Source organism: Platichthys flesus, chromosome 12 (assembly GCF_949316205.1).
Source record: "Platichthys flesus chromosome 12, fPlaFle2.1, whole genome shotgun sequence".
Classification (NCBI taxonomy): domain Eukaryota; kingdom Metazoa; phylum Chordata; class Actinopteri; order Pleuronectiformes; family Pleuronectidae; genus Platichthys; species Platichthys flesus.
The window spans coordinates 9,254,106-9,275,399 of NC_084956.1; the positions used below are offsets into that span (position 1 = coordinate 9,254,106).

Here is a 21,294-nt window from a genome sequence, read left to right on the forward strand (position 1 = left end):
TCTGCCCTGATTGGCCTTCAAATGTCTTCCTGTGTCTTTTTCGCACCCTATAAAACAAATGTGTGGCTATAAGTTTAGTTCCTAAAGGTGAGATTGTGAATTTGTCCCATCGATAAAGATATAAAGTCCTGCAGTGGCGTTCTCCACCTGACTGTCACGCCTGCCTTCAGTTTATTAGGCTCGGAAATAGGTTTTACTGTAGGTCAGAGTAAAGCTGTGGTTTCAGTTTATGTTCAGCTTGTTAACTATTGAAAAAGGCTCCGTCCAAAAGAGAGCCACTAAGTCCACAGACGTCTCCCAGTCAGTCTGTCTGGGACGATTGTTTCGATTGATTATCAAAGCTCTGAAATAGCCGACATGCAATGTATGAACAAATTATATCAATTAAATGTATAAATGAGCCATACGTGACCAGTAATAAATCAAAATCTAAATAAATACATCTAAATTCATGAAAACCATTGACTGGAGAATCTGTGAATTTTTGTTTTTTATCTTGTAGATGACTTTTATAGCTTCAGTAAAAAAGGTGTAATATTACCACAGGCCAAGCCAACGTTTACAACACACACTGCACCAGTTACACTCATTTGGTCATTTCTTCCCATTATTTAATTTGGCTAACCTGCCCGTCTTTTGATTCCAAGTATCGCCATCACATCTCCTGAAGCGACACCGTCCCTGCTTTCCATCCGACCGTGAACGAGGTTATTCCTCGCTAATAAGACAAGAGATAGTGGGTTTGCATAATGCGCGGACAGGTTTCCCTCTGTCATTAAGTCATGTGTTTGCCAAAGTGGAATGGTATATTGCTCGGCGTAAAGCGCGGTGCGTCTTCATTTGTCAGGCTCGTAGGGCTGTGAGACAAACGCTGTTCACTGTGTATGTCTGAGGGCCCTCTGAGACCACAGTTGAGCGGCTGCTCACTGGTGCGTTTCTCATGCTAATGTCATGGTCTCCCAGTCTATCTGTCACCCCATTACGCTAACATCATTATGCATGGGGGCCTGTCTCTGTCGTCGAAAAGAACAGAATCATTCCTGTCTCATTTTGAAGCAAATTGTTTGGGGAACATTTCTCTCTCTCTCTCTTTTTTCTTCTTCCAGTGGTAATGGCGGTCCAATCATTTTGTAAGGCTCCAGGTATGCAGATGAATGAAAAGCTGTTTGGTGAAAGGAGGTTTTGTATTATTCATGAGAGTGATGGTGTGTCTGAGAGAGAGAGAGAGAGGGAGAAAGAGAGAGAGAGTGTGTGTATTTGTGTGTGTGTGTTCGAGCATATGCACATATGTTAAGGGACCAATGTTTCTATTAAACACACATACTGTGCATTCACACAGAAGCACAGTGTACATGAATTGTGTAAGCATTTCCTCATCAGCTGCTACACACACCCTGCAGAGTCATGCTCAGAAACCCTCTGGTGGTGATGGATGTGGTGTGTGAGGAGCAGGTGGTCACTGGTTTCAATTTAAATGGATGCTTGGGAAAATTGTAATAAATAATGTATGATTATTTATTGTAATATTTAATCCCACTGTCAATGAGCACCCCCGATGGGCCTGAGAGACGGAGCGCTGCTTTCCTTCTCCTTCACCTGGAATCTTTTCATCTCAGCCGGCACAGATTCAAATCCAGGAAAAAAACTTTCTCTCAATTTAAATCTCCCGGTCCTGCCACACGGCACAAATCCAGATCTGCGGGGCTCAGCAGATTCCCTCGTGGCGGTGTGCAGCTTCTCTCCGTGTGGCAGGCCGGCTGCAGCCGTGCACCCACCTGCTAATTGAAAAGCTTCAATCAGCTCGGCTAACTAAGCAGACAACCCTGGCTCCCTGTAATTGCCCTGGTGACGGTGCTTCGGCGAGAGCGAGGAAAAAGAAAAAGAAAAAAAACGCTCTGTGTCATCATTTGCACAACGTTATGAATAGGTTAATAAAATAAAATACTTTAATTATAGCTTAGTTGCCATATTGTTAATGGTGCCAGTGTGGCTCAATTGAATAATACAGTTTGTACTATTAATTATCTGAAAGTGAACTTGTTTAAATGATATTTTACAGCCCCTTGATAAAATTACCGCTAGAGGCAATGTAATGATAGACAGACAAAGGCCATGCACGAATTATCATAAACTATTAGCTTGTTTCTAAAGGGTTTTATGTTAATCTTTTAGCGCTTAAGTACCCTGCAATTAACATATCAGGAGGAGCTGCCTTCCAGCTAGGCTTGCAAATTGAAGTGCTCAGATAAAAAGCTATTGAGATGAAACCCTGAAAGAGAAGAGGAGCTATCGCACTGAAGTGTGCTGGAATTTTTTTGCCCGTGTGCAGTTTGTGTTTGTAGTGTGTGTGTGTGTGAGAGAGAAGGCTAGAGAGACTTAAAGAGCACAGACACAAAGAATGAGTGAAAAAGAGAGCAAGATGCCGTGAGAGTGTCTGTGATAAAGGGTGTTTAACAATTCCATTATCTCTCGTGGGTGATGACATGAGACGTCTCTTTCAGGCCTCTCTCTCTCCCTTTGTCTAATGCTGCGCCGTGTGTTCGAGGTATAGGGCGAACGAGGGGCTCTCATTGGCTACGATGGGCGGCATCTGATGGAATGTGTTTACATATCGGGACGGTGCCTTGATATGTAAATGCGGCACGGTGGAAAAGGCTACGGGGAGATATGGTTCATTGTTTGGTCCTCGCCGCCTGTGTTCTCTTTTATGCGTCACACAATTGTATCCACTGAGCGAGCATCTTGTAAACCGCCCGGTGCCTTTGGTAGGTTAAACCCACAGAGGAGGCCCATGCTTTGGAAGATATGCATGTTTTATAGGGTAATTGGCAGCTTTGCTTTGGTCTGCTCTCTTTGTTGTCGACACATAGCAGCTGACACCATTTACATTGACTACAATTAAATGAAAATACCCATAACGCGTCTTATGAGTTCAGTTGTTTGTTGCTCCCTTACTGTAGGAAACAGCAGGGGGTTATAGTATTGCTCAGTGTTGTTATAGTTGAATTGCATTTCCACAATAATTAGTTCTTGGTTTTTGATATGGGAAGTCATCATACAGTTTATGAGGTGGACAATGAATTGTTAGACCCTTGCTCACGACACGCTCTCTAGCACATATCCATCCTTTCTCAGTGAAACCACATTGCCCATTGAGTCCTCTGATATTTTCCTCCATCACCCAGAGATGGATGACTCCGCTGAGGCCTTAATCTCATGTTAAAGATTTGTTGGCCTCTAGAAGTCAGGCCTTAGCATTGAGATGCCTCGTCTGATTTATATCCACAGGCACGGAGAGGCAGCCAAGTTCACTATCTGCAAAGCAGATGCTGCAGCAGTGCCCTTGTATTAGGCCCACACATTTCAGCTGGAATAAAATGCCAGAGCGAGGTCATGTCCTCGAACTCCCTCTTCTTTGTCTCTCTCTCTGTTTCCCTCTTTTTTTTGCCTTTTTATAAAGAACTCTATAACATTTCATGTAAATGATAACCTGGCAAATATTTCTAACTGGGGGGGAAATCATTGGAAAGAACACAATTAAACAAAGAGGTTTACATTTTTCTTTCATGGCTGGGTATGGGAGCTGAAAAAGAGGGTCCAGCCAAAATCCTGACGAACACTGCCCTTAAAACTAAATTCTTCTCTGTCAGCCCCATCATTTATGGGGTGGAGATTACAAAGCTACCGATACAATAAATTTAACTGATGGACAGAATTATGCCCAGTGCTTCCTGCTCTCCCCAATGACGCACACTAACTTAGCACCGCCTGACAATGAGTGTGATTTACCACCGGGCAAGAGTGGAGACGGGAAAACATTCACAGGCAGAGGCACCCGGGCCTCGCTCTGGCCCACAGCCTAGTGAATAAAACCCGGCTTTAATTCACCCACAAACGTGTCGCCATTAAAAGACTAAGAATAGGGATTGCGGATCATAAATACTCGCTGATTTACTAGCCAACAACAAAGAGCATAAACCCGGCCAAGGAGATGGAGACTGTTTGACAGAATGTTGTCAAGGAGAGACAGGGAGAGACAGGGAGAGGAAAAACACACTCATTCTCTCGTTCTCAGTCACAGACACTCTTAGCCAAATCTGACCGGGGACGCAGCCCGGCCCTATCTCCTGCTGCAGCAGCGTAGAGGAGCAGATGTGTCTGCTCTCTTCTCAATGTGTGACAGACAGAGAAGATAAACAGAGAAGAAAGCAGAGAGGGAGAGGAAGAGACGGAAGGAGGGAGGCAAAGAGGGAAGGAGCATGGCACTGGCTAATTTATCTTGCTGAGAGACAGATTAAAGAGAGAGGAGAGTGAAACAAAGTTCCACTGGCTTAATCAGCGGACAGCCTGCTAGCAGAAGACATGATAAATCAGAGTGGGCTCGGTCCAGGAGAAAGCCTTTGCTCCTCCGCCTTTGCTCCTCCGCGAGGGAACAGGAGACGTCCTCGTCCAAACAGCGGCGTCTCTTACACCGACTCTCGTGAGCAGCAGCTCGCGAACTCGCCGTGTGTGTACTTGCAATCGATACTCATTGCTATTGTTCGAGCAAACATTGTTGTACAGTAGCCGTCTGCCGTTCTAGCTTTGTTCCACCCGGGGTTTTTTTAGTGGCGGGGCGAGCAGCCGGCGCTTGTTGGTGCCGTGTAAACAGGACGTGGAGGGCCTCGGCTCCCCTGTGCAGCCGCGTCCTTCTTCAGCTCCCTGTGTGACAGGGGGACGGACCGAAGGGCCTAACCCAGGAACAGGAAGAGGGGCTTAGATATCCCTGTGTCATTAGTTCAGGACGGGGTCACAGCTGGGCCACTCGGAGCGTGATTACACCCCTTGATTTATCTGCTTTGGAGCCCAAACACAGATAAATCTACGAGCTCATCCCGGCCGTGGGATCCTCATCGTCTGATAAACGGCCCAAGCTGAATAAACACCCACCAATAGACCCCACCCCCCCACCCCCCAAACAACCAACCTCATACATTATGAATAATTCATTCAGATCGCGAGCTCTGTTAAATGTGTATATTTTGTATCTTAAATGGCAAAGGTGCTGCCGGGATCTCCATCCAATCCACCTCTTTGATGAAATACTGGCAGGGCAGAGGTTGGCGTACATTTTGTTTTGTAGTTGTAAACTTTATTTGCTCTCCCCCCCGGCTGTCGTCCTCTAGCGTTTTCACATAAATATGCTTTATGCAAATATGTCGCGGGTAAGTCTGCGCCACAGCTCCTGTGTAGATATTGGCCTGTCTGCGACTTTATGACAAAGTTTAAAATCATTCATTACGGTGACCCCTGCGGTAAATTCACTTAGTGGGAAATTGCCCCGCTCTCCTGTTTGGTGTGTAAATGTGATCACGAGTGCATTTTTAACTTAATTAATTGGCCGTTTCTGTTGACAAGAAATTTATGCAGTAATAATTTGCTCGAAATAGATGCAGAGTGCAGGAAATGAGATATCCATCAGGGCGCTTGTGTTCCGCCAGCTGCACCGCGGCTAATATGAAAGTATTTCAGGCTGCTCAGACCCTGCTGTTTGCGCAGTCAAGATTATATATACCCACGATCCATTGCCTGCCTCAGAGGCGCTCATGGAGGTCTATGATAACAAAGACCATGTGATTTATGGCCTGCTGTGAAAGCAGAACTTGATGAGATTAAACAATTTCATAGCACGAGTGTTTCTCAGAGGGCCCTCTGATTTGTGGCAGCAACGCCGACAGTAAATCAGGTTTATATATCTGAAAGCATGCTCAGCAAAGAAGTGCAATTACTGTTTCAGACAGCTACTTTTTATTTAATTTTTATCCCTGGTTTGTCTTTTTTATTCCCGGCCTGTCACGCAGCCACTCACCTTCATAAGTCCTTCTGAGGGACGGGTGGAGGAAGAGAGGAGGAGGAGGTGGAGGAGTCAAGGAGGAGAGGGGAGGAGGGCGTGGCACGGCGTGGGCCCCTCTGCTATCTTTCCTCCACAGGTTATGGAGACACAACAACAACATCAACAACAACCAGGGGGACAACGACAGCCGCCAGCAGAACAACACGGGCAGCCATAGAGCAGGGGAGAGCGGCTCATTTTGAATGCATTGTTTGCCTGCTGCTCTGTCCCTGTCTGGCTAAATGAAGTAGGCAGAATGTAATTAGAGAGCCGGGCTTTGCTCCGTGCCATAAAGATGACATGGTGTAATGATACAGCTTACAGGCCCGCAGAGGGTTCTGTCTCGCTGCGGAGGATCTGGGTCATTTGCCTGTGACTTATGATAGGTGTGGAATACGACAGTGTTATCATGGCGACATGGAGCCCATGTGAGATGTGGATGGGGGGGGGTGTATTTCTTGCGAACGGCTGTCAGGGATTGGCGGAGAGTGTGGAGACGGATAGGGAGCATATTTATCATCTGTATTTACTGGTTGTCGAGTGTCATATTTTCTATTGGAAATCATGAGGAATCCAATTTTCAGTAGTCTACTTACCATCATCACGTTTGGAATTTTTTTAAATACGCAGTTCAAAAGTTCAACAATCATAATAACAAGGGTACACTTGATGCTTGTAAAGTTAATAGCTTCAAAAACATTGATAAACCCAAGGTATTTTGGGTTAATACTTCTCTTTATTTTGCATTGAGGTCAAGTCAGAGTTATATGTTTAGATATGTGAGGCTGCATCTGGACTAATCAACTAATCAGTTTGTGTTTGTGCACGAGTGAAACATGGAAGAACATGAGCATTAGTGTTTCATGCATTAGAATAAGATGAGGGCATATATGTGCACTTTATAACATGAACACATGCACAGATGCAAATGTGTGTGTTTTGAAGTCGTGGTTTAAATGTTCTGTGTGTGCGTGTGTGTGTGTGTGTGTGTGTGTGTGTCCTGGGGTAAAGATGTGAGTTGTGCATCTGTCTGCATCGTCCCATATCATCCCAGAAAACATCAAGCGAACTCATTATTTCGACACATCTCAGGTTTTCTTTTTGCTTCCGTATGCCTTGAGTCAAAATTAGTTTTCATTCCCTCTGTGATCTAACTGACTGAAGGCGGCTCAAAGTAAAGAAAATCGCAGTCTTCACAGCGAGGCTGAGTCAAACACACACTTCACACAGCCGCAGTGCGAGTTAAGCATTGCTAAGTAACCTTCACATTTCCCTCGTGTGAAGAGCTAATTTCCTTTAAGTTCACATGTCACTTTTTGTGGCTCCTTCTCTGGGTCCTCTTCAAATGTCTCTCGGCGTCTAATTGCATAGGAAACATTCTAGACAAGCCGGTGTGACAGGCCCGCTCTCAGAGTCTTCAATTATTAAACATCCCACAGTCTAGAAAACAGCCCTGACGTTAGTTACAGCCCTTACTGGGAACAGAAAACCTCATGATATGTCACACTCCTGAGCTGCCGTGGTTTGCTTTGTGTGTGTTTGTGTAGTTTGGGTTAAACAGGGAAAGATAAAAAATATTTGTTTTCGCACCAGTTAATAAGAATAAACACACAAAAAAAAGATTGTTGTCACAGGTGGATCACAACTTTCAGACCTTTTTGTCCTGTTTTAGAAATAAAAGAAATTGCCCGTATTTTTGAAAACTTACAAAAGAATCACTTGTGTTTCGTGTGAAGTTCGAATAAGACATTAAATCATAGTTTTACCCAGGATACATGACATTCAGAGAATTCCTTTCCAGTATTTGGAACCTGTACGCATGGAAAGGTCATACCAGACCAAAAAACCGGAAATAGCCTGGAGCTAATTGTACTGTGCACCTGTAACGTAGGTTTACATTTCTGCTTAGAATCACCTGCACTTACTCTGCAGGACTCGCAAAAGAAAAGGTCGGCCGTTTTTTTTTTTTTCAATTCCAACCCAAAAACAAACACGGCCTTATTACCATCTATGAGTCATCGCCACGGATGATTAACGTCCGGCAGCACTCAACCTTTGCCTGTCTGACGCTCAGCCGTACACAAAACAGCAGCGCTTCACTGTTACCCGCTCCGTGCCCCCCCCCCCCCCCCCCCCACCTCCACCCTACTACCCCGAGATACACATCAGAACGGTTGCTCTTGTGATCAGTGATCATATGATACATTTACTCTGAGCAAGTTCATTGGAGTAGAACTGGTAAATCATTACACACACGCTCAGCAGTCTTCCACACAAGTGTAGGGACCGTCACACTCTCCCCACCGCCATAAGAAAAGAGAATTCATAATTTTTCATGCACACAGTAGCAATCTAAAAGCAAAATCTTGTATTTCTTTCTGCTTCTTTAACCACAATCATTCAATTCAGGTATAGACAATCGATTTATGATTTTGTATATACCACTGTTTTACCTTTGTACTGCACCAGTTGTGATGGTTGCTAAGCCTTTAAACAATTTGTGCTTTAGCCAATATGTGTAGTAATTTACAAATATAGATTTTTGGGTATTATGCGTCATAATAGGCGTCTCTTTGAAAACACAAAAGTCTTGTGTGTACATATAAATTGCAGTTGGATAAAATGAATCGGAGCATTTCTTGTTTCATCGCCGCATGTCGTAAGGCGCCGCGAGCTTGTACTGCTTATTTGTTTGTTTTTTTTCTCCATTGTTTATTTCTTAAAGTGCTGCTGTTGTTCGCAACTCTCGGAACTTCAGAAGCGCGAGACATGAATCGTAAAGTATTCCATCTAGTGAAGAGATAAACGTGTCATGCCGGCATTAAGTGTTGACTCCAATAAGTTCACAAGTTGTGTCTCCTCTGATCTCTAACATGATCAGAAAGCAGCACCAGTTTACAGAGACAAGACATGAAAAAAAAACAAAGTTCCACGCACAGACACAAAAGAAATATTTTGATATAGACCCAAAGAGAAAACATATCAAAAGACATTTTTATACATGTCTTTTGCGAGCACAAAAAAGCAGAAATGGTGTCAAGAGAAAACAAAACAGAAGGCTTGTTTCTTCCAACAATTGCTTTAAGCTACAAAAAAATCTCCTTGAGTCCCTAGCTTCCCCTCAATGTCAGCCCTCCTCCTCCTCCTCTCCTCTTCGTTCCCCCCCCCCCCCTTCTCCCCTCTCCGAGGCAGGACAGGACCCTCTTTGCACCCTGATAGGTTGCGGGCTGATGCTTAGCAACAACATTCCTGTGCCCTAAGTAGCAGTAAGCCTCTGGCTGAACTCTTTGATGTGGCTGTCAGGCCACATTTATTTCCTTTTAGCACTTTGTCTACATGTCCAGATGTATAAGGAGATAAAAAAGGGCTGGTGTTTACACTGGTCTCCCTCTGTAGCGCGGCTGTAATTAGATTGTATTGCTGGTCAGTCTTAAGGAGGGAGGTGAGGTGAGGCGAGGCGGGAACCAGCTGTGTCAGGATGAGCTGGCAGGGGTCAGACCTCAGGGCCCGCGCTGCAGTGTGCGCACGGCTAAGTCCAAAATATTTTGTATACTTTGGCTCCCGACATCATAATCACATCGTAAATCTTTGCGGATCAGCTGCTGCGCTGTAGTTTAATATGAAAACCACCGAGCTACAGCCCGGCTTGGCAAAAACTTGGTAAACTTTGTCGCAGCTGCGTCTGAAAAAAAACAACGACACGGAGACGAGCGTCAACCTTCCTCGACTCGCTTTCTGGTATCTCACATTTCCAGGAGCCCCACTGTGGAGGTGGGGATGTGCTCCATGTGGCTCTCTCAGTGTTTTGCTTTTCTTCGTCTTTTCATCCTTCCCCTGCCTCTCTCTTCCTGCCCACCCCCCCCCCCCCCCCCTCTTGCATGGTGATATGTTGGAACTAATAATCACCATTGCCTCTGGGTTTATCAGCATTTACTCGCGTAACAACACAGAGAAGGAGAAGACAGACAGCGCCGGTGTGATGTATGATCCTGTACGGGAATCATCTTTCATAATGACATCCAACCGAGCTTCCTCTCTCTGCCACCTCCCATTTTTCTGTCTCTCCCTCTCACACACACAGACACACACACACACACTTCTCTTCTTCTTTTATTTCATTCCTCTCTCTCTCTCTTTCCGCTTCCCTCCGTCCACCCTGTGTGATCACGGGATCGCTCCGTAGCCTGTAAATTTGTGCTGCATTATCATAAGCTGCGGCGATAACTCACACCGCACAGAGACAATAATGATGTGAACACTCAGCATATGCCCCGGGCCCAGCAAATTAAAACAATGCTCAGCTTGATGAGCAGACTAATCTGGACAGCAGAGAGAAGCTGAAAGAGGTGGTGGTGGTGGGGGAGGGGGGGGGGGGGTAGGAGGAGGGCGGAAACAGGGGGTCCAGGAGCATCTTAAATAGATGACACAGTAGCACCTCCCTCTGTTCAGTGTAGGTACGACTGGAGAAAACACAGCGGGGACACAGAGAGAGAAAGAGCGCAGAGGCAAACACAGAAGAAGCTCTTTTCTTTAAAGGAGATATAACAACATCACAAGATGATAACTAGGTTTTCATTTGTTCTAGATGTTTGAGCGCTGAAATCTGTGCACTGCAATCTGCACATATAAAACTCCTGTATTCGGCAGTTAAGGCAAGAAATTTGTAAATTCTTTAAATTTCTATTACTATTCTAATAATTCACAACAGAGTCTTATCACATATGTCTGACGCACATGCACCGGTGGTTTTACAGGGAGGACATGGCGCCCAGATCTCAGTCTCCCCTCTGTAAAACATTAGAACAAAAAAAAGTCGCCATTCCATCGGTCCTCTGAAAGCAAGAGATAATCCGAACGCTCTCCTTTATTTGTTCCACATGCTTTCTTCCCACAAGCATTGCTGCTGTCTCTTCCCTCTGGACGGGTCATTGGCTAAAGTGAAAGAGTGCAGATGTGAAAGGGGGAAAAAAAAAAAAGGGGAGGATCAGGACACGGGGAGCCAGCTGATTGATGTTCTGTGGGTGGGGTAAAATGCTCGTGCTGTGTGACAACCCCAGATGGTGAATGGGCCGGGCGTTTGATCAGCGGGCCTGATACAGAGGAGGTGAAGTGGTCATATCATGCATCACACAGGGACCGGGTGGGTGGTGGTACTGAAAGCGAAGGTGAATGACGTCCCATGGGACCGAGCCCGGGCTCTATCTGGGATAGAGCTCACCCCAGCCGTCCTCCCTCTCCCCTTTTCCTCCAGGACTCCTCTAACACGGTCTGTGGGTGGTGCTGTTAATAATGTGGCAACTAGGAAGATTAATTGTGGACAAGCAGCAGGATTAGAAGGGGCCTTTTGGGGCCAAGCATGCTTGAAGAGGCCCAGGCTTGTGATCTTTCAGGCAGATCAGGAAATGAGGCAAGCAGGGGCGCAACTCAGAGGAGCGTGGAGCTAGAGCAAATAGAGGAGGTTTCACAACTGCTTTATTAATGCCTGGCTGGCTCCGTCAGCGCATAATTGTCATTGACTGACAATTTTTGTGTTCATTTTTAAAACCAATATCAATTATACCCTCAAAAGCAAATGGCAAAAAATGAAAATAAGCCGAAAAACTCCCTCTTGAATCATTGGAATATTTGTAATCTCATTTTTTTTTTTTTTTTTTTTCAAATCTTGCCTCTGTCACATATTAGAAACATCATCAGTTGCTCGGGGTGAATCCTCCAGACAACATCTTGGGCTCACTCGGACATCCTCCAGTTTTTACTATGGGCTTTGCAGGAGCAGCTAGAGAGAGTGTCGAGGAAATTTGGGTTTATCACCTACAACCCCTCAGGATAATGTCAGTAAAATACCCAGAGTTCATTGCAGCTTCAGTGGTATACATAGAGTTTTTTTGCAAATAGGATGATTCAATGTAACTTGGGTGGGTGGTGATATTTGTGGTTCTGTGTCCATTTTGCAGGTGCTGCAGTAAAAAAAAAAACTTTACCGGTATGAACCTGATTGTATTTCCTAAAATGGGAGGTGGCAGTTTCCTTTCCTGAGAACAGTATGTTCTTATTTTAGGTGGTTTTACTTCTTGTATTACATATTCCATACGAGTGCAGCTCAAAAGCAGCGAGTGATCTGTGATATTTGTAACAGGTTTCAGCCGCTCCAGAGGCTGAGAGCAGCAGGTCTGCTGTCAAAACAATATTTCTATTCCAAGCCGGTTCTCTCAAAAGCATGATCCTCCAGCATGTACACAGTGAGTTCTCAGAATAGGCTCCTTTCGCCATTTTTCTCATGCGGCGTAATACGAGACACATGCTGGCCAGCCCTTAATGCCTTTTAGAGATTCTATCTGAGAGCATATTATGTGATCATTTCCAATTCACTGTACTCTCTTTGCCCCATGAAGAATATGGTTCCATTTAACGGCGCAGGCCACTCGATTTCTCAAGGTTATGCATGGGCATTAAGAGGGACAACAATAAAAGTGGGAAAAACGCAGCTCCCAACCGTCTCTAATATGTATATGTCAGTCGAGTTTCTGGCCATGATTAAAGGCCCAGTGAATTCCTTCCTGCAGGAAAGGAAAGTATTTCTGCAAAGGCATCAGATATCGCTGTGTCATGATAAACTGCCTGCTCTGCTAGCTAAGAGGCTAAGGAAGGAAGAGAATGTTCTGGACCTTGAAAGTGCACGGAAGAACAACAACCCAAGAAACTCTTGACCTCTTTGGGAGCGTCACGCCTGTTTTCTTGTTGTCTCTCTGCCACACTTTAACCTGAACCTCTGACTTTAACCTGAACCTCTGACTTTAACCTGAACCTCTGACTTTGCTAACAAGCAGCTGCTCTCCAGGTTGCACAGTCAAAATCTCTGCACAATACCTGACAATAAATGGGCAAACCAATGAAATAGGGATCAGGGATAAAATGCAACTTATATTTCCACTGGAGAGGGGTCATTTCTTGGGGAGGGACTATCCCTTCACATGTCCGCGCTTTGTTTGTTCTGTGAGGAGTGAGTGACGTCTACCCTCTGGTTGACCGCTGCAGCAGGTCATGGCTGAGTGAAGGTTAAGACCTCCCCTCCCTAACCAGGTAGTAGATCAGAACATCAATGCCGGGAGTGACACGTGATAAGTAATAAAACATGACCTGCCACATTATGCCATAAAACAGGAGCAGCGTTTCCAACCGCTCCTGCGTCGCTCCCAGAGGATTTATGACACTCATAGTCAGCATGAACAATGATATATATGAATATATATATATTGGGATATTTAGAAATTTGTCAAAAATGTTTCCCTCCCCTCACGAAACATTCATTCCATTTGTCTGTGTCCTTTCTCTTATAGCCGCCTAATGACTCTAGATCTGAGAGTCACCCACCGTCCTACACTCCCCTGCCCCGAGGGTCCAGAGACGCCAAGAACCACAAAGGTAAGGAAAACACAAAGGCCTTTGGAAAACGCATAACCTTTTCATTCAGGTGGGTTGTGAACACATATGTTCAGATAGTCTTCAAAATAAACAAGCCGGAAAAAATATATAAAATCGCATAGGCCCATGGATTATGCAAATACAAGTCATAACCCAAACATCTGCGGAGAGTGGGAATTTATTGAACTGGAGCCTGAGTCGAAGTTGTGTTATCTATTCTCACTGATCTCATCCCCTCTGTGTGATGTGTTGATAGTGAGAATAAATCTTGGTAATCTAGGTTAACTCTGATCTGAGTGCATGCGTGGGAGCACACGGTTCATGTACATGATGAGGCATCCTTGATCTGTTGATACGAGACATTGATTAGGCCCCGTATTGACCCAGTGCAGCGAGTTGATGTAATTGTGCTGCAACTTCTCAACATCAAACACTGCACTCAAGGAGGAATTCATCACGTTCATTAAAAATATACAGTGTTCTGAATTAACTGTGAAGGCCCCCCCCCCCCCCCCCCCATGCTGCATTTGTTGAAGAATCTCAGCTGAGATTTTTATTAAAATATCTGCCTCTCCATTTCATATTACCTTTATGTCCGTGGACTTCCGAAATATAATATTATTAAAAAAAAAATATTGGAATTCTAAACAAAGATTATTTCCCACACACCCAAACAGGTCACCTTATTTTATATATTTTGGAATGTCTCCATTAAATAACCAGGATCTGATCTATTTTAACATTGTTTTAAGATCTTGAATGTATGGTTAAAATGTAACTTGGCCTCAAGTTAGCTTTACTGTCTGGCTTCTATAATACAACACAGCCTGAAACCGTGTATTGACAGGTGGAGTCAGGCTTTTCACAGTAAAGCTGCTTGCAGACGTAAACTGAACTCGGGATATTTTCCTGAAATTTTCCTAAGAAGCTGTGTATGAGAACGCAACATTCCTAGTCCGTTGCCTCGAACATTCTCAGGTTCTTTTCCTACCAGCTCCCATGTAAAATGACTGGAAATGTCCTAGTGAAGCCTTGAGGGAAGACAGCAGGAAAACTCCCAGCGAGCGAGTGGGCGTGTTGATGACACTTCTCAATTGTGATGGACGCAGAGCTGAAACATATAGAATACAAATATCTCAGGTGTCACACGCGTAGAAGGCGGCGGCGCCGAAGATGTCAACTTGGAGAGACAACGAGAGCTGTGGTGAAACGGGCAGGCAACAAAAATGTGTGATTTCCCCGCTGCCGTTTGTTTATGCTTGGGCCATTTATCACATATCTTCACAGTGCAAAACCCTTTGGTATCATGGGGTTGACCACAACTGCTGTAGTACACTCATCAGTTAGCGTGTCCAGAAGTGTTGCCTCAGTTTATAACGCCAAGGACAGATCTGTGTCACGCAAGCCCGGCCGGTGGCAGCTCTCGCCGGATTTAAGGACACGGAGGAGCTCTGTGCTTTGTCAAAATCCGACCTGGCTAAGAACAGTCCATTTTAAAGTGAGGGGATCTGACACATGAAATATTTTCCCATTCCTCTCAGATCTGAGCAGCAGTGACAGTCTCCATTTGTTATTTTTATGAAGCAACGCTGCACTCTTAGATAACACAGCCCTCATCTTTGCCCTTCACATCCTCTTCATGTCCCCGCCCCCACCCTTTGTTTTTATTGTCTTTTATTTACACTTCTTAAACATACTTGAGTTTTCTGGGTGTTAGGGAGATGGTCACAGTGCCTCCTCGTTGTCAGAGAACAAAGCTGTGGCACAGCGGTACGACAACAAACACGTTTTTTCAGACAGTAATTCCAAGCAACTGATTGTTTGCCGGGTTAAATTCAGGATATGAACAATACGGGTGGAACAATGCGATGCACCATTTCGGGGAGTTCAATGCAACACCCTGGTTTTCAATGTGCACGGTGAATTTAAACAATTCGCGACACGTTTTCTTCCACATCTGCTGTAAAAGTGAGGCGGGTTGGTGAGGCTGTAAATCCTGTTTTCACAACGGCTTGTTTCTCTCGCTTCTGTAAAATGCAGCTATTGTTTTGCGTTAAAGGAGAAACCGGGAGCAACAAAGTTCCTTGTTTGTAACGGTACTGAAATATGACATTTCACATAATATAGAATTAGATTATTGTAAGGCAGTACACCCTTAGTAAGCTGTGAAAGTGCTTCTAATGCCTACTTTACGCAATTAGTGTACACAGGTTTTTAAATGTAGATAAATTTGCTTGAAATTATATGTTTCCCTTTATGTTTTTCTTTTTTATTTCTATATATACATCACAAACACACTGAAGACTGAAGCTCTCTCATCTTGTTGCTTTGCTAAATTTGTGCGTTTACCCAGGTGTCACGTTTCCATCACTGCCAATAGGGGCTGATTAAACCTCATTTCTTTGACCATGGAGTAAATGTCGATTGTACCTATTCCCATTGGAGACATTAGCCATATGTTTGTGGGTGTTAGTGGGTTTTTTAACCAGTGAAAACAGGGCTTTGGTGAATATTATAACATATGTGATTGTAACAGTTGTTTTAATGAAGTGGCTTTTTTTTAATGCGGGTAGAAGAAAGACTCTGCAGTTTCATCCTGACTCCGGCAGTAGCAGCCAGATCAGCAGCTGTCTGCTGCACAGAGAGAACCTCCCTCTCCTCCCCTAAGCCCTGTGTAGCAACCCTCTCCAACATGTCACCTGTGTGCAAGCCCCAGAGCCGGGGTGCCAGAGGTAATTACAGCAGCGAGGAGCTCCCATAGGAGGCCAGTGCTGGCAGTTTACTGCCCAGGGAGAGAAGGGTGGAAACCAAGGACAGAACTCCAGGATAAGCTTCTTGTCTCGGCTGGTGGAGGAGTCGACCTGGAGGAGACAGAGCAAACAAGAGCAGGAGGGAGAGGAGGGAGAGGAGGGAGGAAGGCAGAGACGTGTGCTGTTGTGTTGTAGTGAAATCTAAATCAAGATACCATAGCCCAGATCTGACAACGGATAGATGGATGGAACAAGAAGGGGGAGATGAAGGAGGGAGGGAGAAGAGTAGCATTAGCCGGCGAAAGAAGATGAGACTTAAAAATAAGAGAGGGCTAGTGAAGGAGGGTGTTGGGGGCTGCAGCGTGTCTTGGTGAAGGCGTGACACAGAGTGGAGTGGAGTATATAGTCTGGCAGAGGGGCCTGAGGATCCTCCACTACTGTCACCTTGGCTCTAACTCTCAGTGCTGGTCCAACTGTCAACTCAACTCTAAATCTAACAGTCCAAAATGGAGTCCCGGCCTAAAGTACTGCGTGTCTCCATGAAGACGAGGCCCACATCACACCACTGAGCCACAGCCACTGACTTCCCCGTGTACCTGAGCATAACGACTTATAATTCCAGCATTCGTATAGCAGCTCTCTGGGTTATTTATCACCAGCTTGTCACTTTACCCAGGATGACACATTTTGAAGTAAGATTCACAAGTTTATTTCATAGATCTAATTATAACTGTAGTTCAGACGAAATAGGGAAGGGGGGGTGGGGAAGAAGATGCTTCAGACTTGATTGATATATCCATGTGCACAGAGATTTTAATGAAACACCTTTCATTTCCTCTGTATATTTCAATAAATATGCCAGGCGCTAGTAACAGGTATCAGATTAAATTTGAGTAGGCCATCCCTCAGCCGTGACAGCCGTAAATGAAAGGGATATCTTTGTACAAGCCGAGTAAACAGACGAGGAAGAATGCCTGAAATCTGCCTTACAGTGTGAGCCCTGGGCCTTTTTAATGTTGTTGTTCTGGGCCTGCTTCCAGCTACTTTGTATGTATGTATCTTAAATGGTGCACAACTGTTATTAAAATCCCTGGAGGCAAGCGGTCTTCAAAGAAAATAAAAAAATCCTCCTTCCCTGACGACACCCATGGGGCGCCTCGCATTTGTTTGGCGGTTCTCTTTCATTATATGTCGGGGTGATCTGCACCGCAACTCCTGCTGCACTGCCCCCCCCCCCACACCCCCTCACCCACCCCCACCCCTCGAGCTCCCCCGGCCCCCTAAAAATTGAGCATCGGGAACGGATCCAGACTAAGAGTAAACTGTTTTACAGTTGCTGCACAACAAATAAACAAACATCTGGAAGCATTCAGAGCAGCCCATTAGAAGGGCTCTGGGCTTTGCCAAAAAGGGGTAAATGATGAGGAATGGGCTGTCGAGAGGCTGGTGGAGACAGGGGAGAGGCCAGATGACGGAGCTGTGGGTGCTAAGCACGGCCTTTTAGAGCTCAGCTGGGCTCAAAGAGATCTACACCTGCTGCTATCTCCTCCGCCCCTCCTCTCCTCCGCCAGACATCTGGATGGGATACATGACTAATGGATGACTAAACTGCAAGTGTTGAAACTTAGCTGTTGTCATTATGAAGGGAAAGGTTGTTGGCTTGACTGATGACTTAATGTTCTTTGCACAGCGCACCCAGTAAAAGTAAAAGTGAGTTTGACGGCTTTAAAAATGTTAACGCGCCGAAACAGATATACAGTTCCCCAATGTCTGTTTATTGTTGCCTGTATAATAACTGCGGCTGATTATATTATTTATAGTTGCGTGGCTCAGATGCTGAACATGAATATTAACATGTTCACAAAGTCCTGTTATTTCAAGTGAACATTTGCTAGAAGTTAGAGATTCTTTTTAATGGCGAATAAATTGCTACATTACCTCAGACATCTGTTTCTTTGCTCCTGCGCTGATTTCCGTGCTTATCTTGAGTGATACCTCGGCTCTGTTTGATGTCAGTCTGTACTTAGAATAAAAAACTCTCATCTTTCTCCCTGATAATCTTCCCATTCTGCTCTGAGCCGCCTTGGCGTGTTTCCCCGAGCAGGGAGCCGTCCTCTCCGGAGCCCAGTGAGAAAAGACAGAGCACCTTTGACATTTCCCATCGCACACATGTACGTGCTCTGCAAGACATTTCACTCAGCCTCGTAATGGTTATACCAGCAGGATCTGTCCCCTGATAAACATCACTCTCAAACACAAAGGCCCGCGCTGGCCGCCAACGCAACTAATATGAGGCATATGGAAAGAGCAGAGAGTAAGCTTTTCCTCCTCCGCGTCCAGAGTGCCCTTCGCAGAGCCGCTCTCTGTGAACTTACACCGAACAGAACAATAGGCAGTGCGTGCGTTCAGCATGGAGAACTGACACACGATGAAACATTGTCACAGAGAATGATATATACAGATCCCCCTGCCAGCCGTGAGCCGTGAGCTTGTGTTGAGTGAGCCCCTGCACCAAACTCAACGAGGTGAATTGACAAAGCAAAGACGTGGCTTTCTTCCCGGGTGCTGAGTTCATAAAAACATTTCCCAGGCGCTTGTCACCGCATGAAGGTTTTATATCCTTGCAGTGTTTGCCAGTTTGCGAGCTGATGAAGTGTCTGAGATCGGTTTCTAATGACTGTGTCTTGCTGCCGTCTCCGTTACCCTCTTTGTAAATCACGATGCAGCCACAAGCATTTCAACCCCCAAAAAAGATTTTTTCTAGGATCAAAAGTTCTGCATTGTGGTATATTTACTGAAATAATGTTCTTTTTAAGAATTGTTGTAACTTGTATACTTTTGTGTAAGTAAAAAAAAGAATGCAGGATCTTTTCTTGTAATTAATAATTTTTTTCATTTTAGAAAATTTGTAGAATAAATAAAATGATATTCACCGCCGGAATACTGTACTGGAAATATGTTTTTAGATGATTCTCTACCCTCTGAATAAGCATGGATTAGTTTAACACACAAATCTGTGTTCAGTCATTTGCCTTTTCTGAAAAAAAGGGAAAAAGGTTGACTTTATAAAAACAAAATGAAAAAAAAAACTGACAAACTTAACAATGTGTACATCAATACATTTAAACATTCTAAGTATACTTTTGCTGTCTGTGGCTGCATGTGTACTGCATTAGAAAATGTCTCAGTTCGCAATTTGTTTGTCTGAACCCATCTGAGCGCGGGAGAAAATAAATCTAGTTTAAGCCAAATCTTGTCCACAAGCCCAGCTCGACCCGCCGGGACTGGTCGGGACCCAGGTCTGGTCGGGTGTCCACATTCTAGAGTCCTAAACCTGTGTGTCTGGCTTGTGTGATCTATTCAAGACCAAAAAAGAGGAGTAATTTCCACCTGTTCCATTATGTATTTATCAAAGACATATTTTTGTTTAACTCCTTCCACCTCTTTAGTGGGGGAACTCCTGCTGCTTATCACATCACGTCACAGTGGTATATACTCCCTGTATACGGGGACAGGCTCGATTTCCTTTATCTGAGTCGGATGATGTGATATTATTCTTCCCCCGGAGTGGATTGGCTCAGCAACATGGATATCCATTAAAGCCGCCCTATGGAGATGGATGAGGGGAGAAGGGACGAGGCAAACTGGGCCTGCAATCCTTCACCGCGGCTTCACATAACACTGCACCGCCATCCGCATCCAAAGTGATGAGAGCTCATCTTTAGAGGCAGGCCCGTCCTTGTTATTACTAGCCCTGGAAATCACCTATACGTTTTCTCCTTCGGAGAGAGGCTAGATTAAAATGCCGGGATAACCTCCTCAACTTCCGTGACAGGCTTAACTGCCGAACCCTGACATGCCACCTCGAAACTGCTTTGAGAAAGCTTGCTTCCACCAAGTGCCATTATCTCTCCGTTATTGGATGGCACTCCTCTCACACTGTGTGAATAATTCCGTTTGTGCCGGGTTTGGGGAAATGTCAGTGACACTATTGTTTTTACCTTGCCGTTTGATGTAGCTGCGAGAGTCTCCCGAGTGTCTTGAGTTCTTATAGTGATGTTAGATGTGTACAGCAAAAAACTTAAAGGAGAAAAGCACCATATTCCGAGATATTTTGCTTCTCTCACTATTTGTATAAAAGTAAGTATTTCCCTCTGTGATGCTCTGCCTTGATTTCATAGTCGAGTCAAAAGAATGCTAGAATTGTTTTGGCCTAAATGATCCATTAAATGACTGTTATTAACTTTATGTCATTGTACAAACTAATGTCATATAATTAACATTTTGCATATTGAAAGCTTTCCACACTTTTGAACTCCTCAGGGCCAGGGTCCTCTGTGTCCTCTTAAATCTTTACCATCTGTGACCATTTCACACAAACCTTTGTTATAAATGACGACACAAATTACCATTCCATTACAGCTTGCCTCGGCACAAACAGACACACGTTTTGAAGTAACGCGTTGGCTGCTTCTCCTGATGGGACAGCCCGTTAGAGGAGGACATGGGTTGTATCTGCCAAGCAGGCCCAGCCCACTTGGAAAGACACAGCGCCAGTGCTTCGGGACCTTGGTCGTCTTCCCGGTTGCACTGGTCATTCTCAGGAAAGTAGCAGAACATAAATCACCCACAGTGGATAGGTCTTACTGCTGGAATCCGCTCTGATAGTCTGGGATTGCTAATGCAGCCACACTATTATTAATTCCCCCGCCGTGATTTGTAGTTGCGGTGCGGGGACAACCGAGATGTGGTCTGTGTTCTCAGTTGTACTTTCAGTCAGTTATGGAGCCTTCTGGTCTCCGAAGGTGGGAGTCCATCATTGTAATTTAGGAAGGGACTTTGCTGCCAGATGGTTTTGGATATTTTTGCAGCAGGATGGATGTTGGGTCCACCGGTTTTCTTCTGTGTCAGTACCCCTTGAAACAAATTGCTCGGTGGGCAGGCAGAGTCTGTCTGTGTGAGGGGGCTTGCTACCCTTCATCCTGATGAATAGCTCTGAACATGCTGGCAGATGCTGGACGACTTGTCATGCTAAAGGGGACGGGAATAGATCCCAATAAGTCCCGGTAGCTTTTTAATTATTGTATATGGCCATGGATACTAATACAAAATATCTTGTATTGTTAGATTGTGCGATGCAGCAATTTACCAGAATTAGATCCACTGCATGTTAAATATACTTGTCTCTGTGTTTCGTGTTACATAATACGTCTTAATCAGAGCATTTTTTTTATAAATTGTGTTTTGAGT

At 44.8% G+C, this 21,294-nt stretch overlaps 1 protein-coding gene across 1 annotated transcript in view; it reads left to right on the forward strand.

Annotated features, from left to right (window-relative positions):
* Positions 1 to 21,294, forward strand: part of lrmda (leucine rich melanocyte differentiation associated) — a 195,399-nt gene that overhangs the window by 156,961 nt on the left and 17,144 nt on the right. The window contains exon 6 of the mRNA XM_062400902.1: positions 13,210 to 13,294. Coding sequence (XP_062256886.1) covers positions 13,210 to 13,294 — 85 coding nt within the window. The remainder of the gene's footprint in view (positions 1 to 13,209; positions 13,295 to 21,294) is intronic.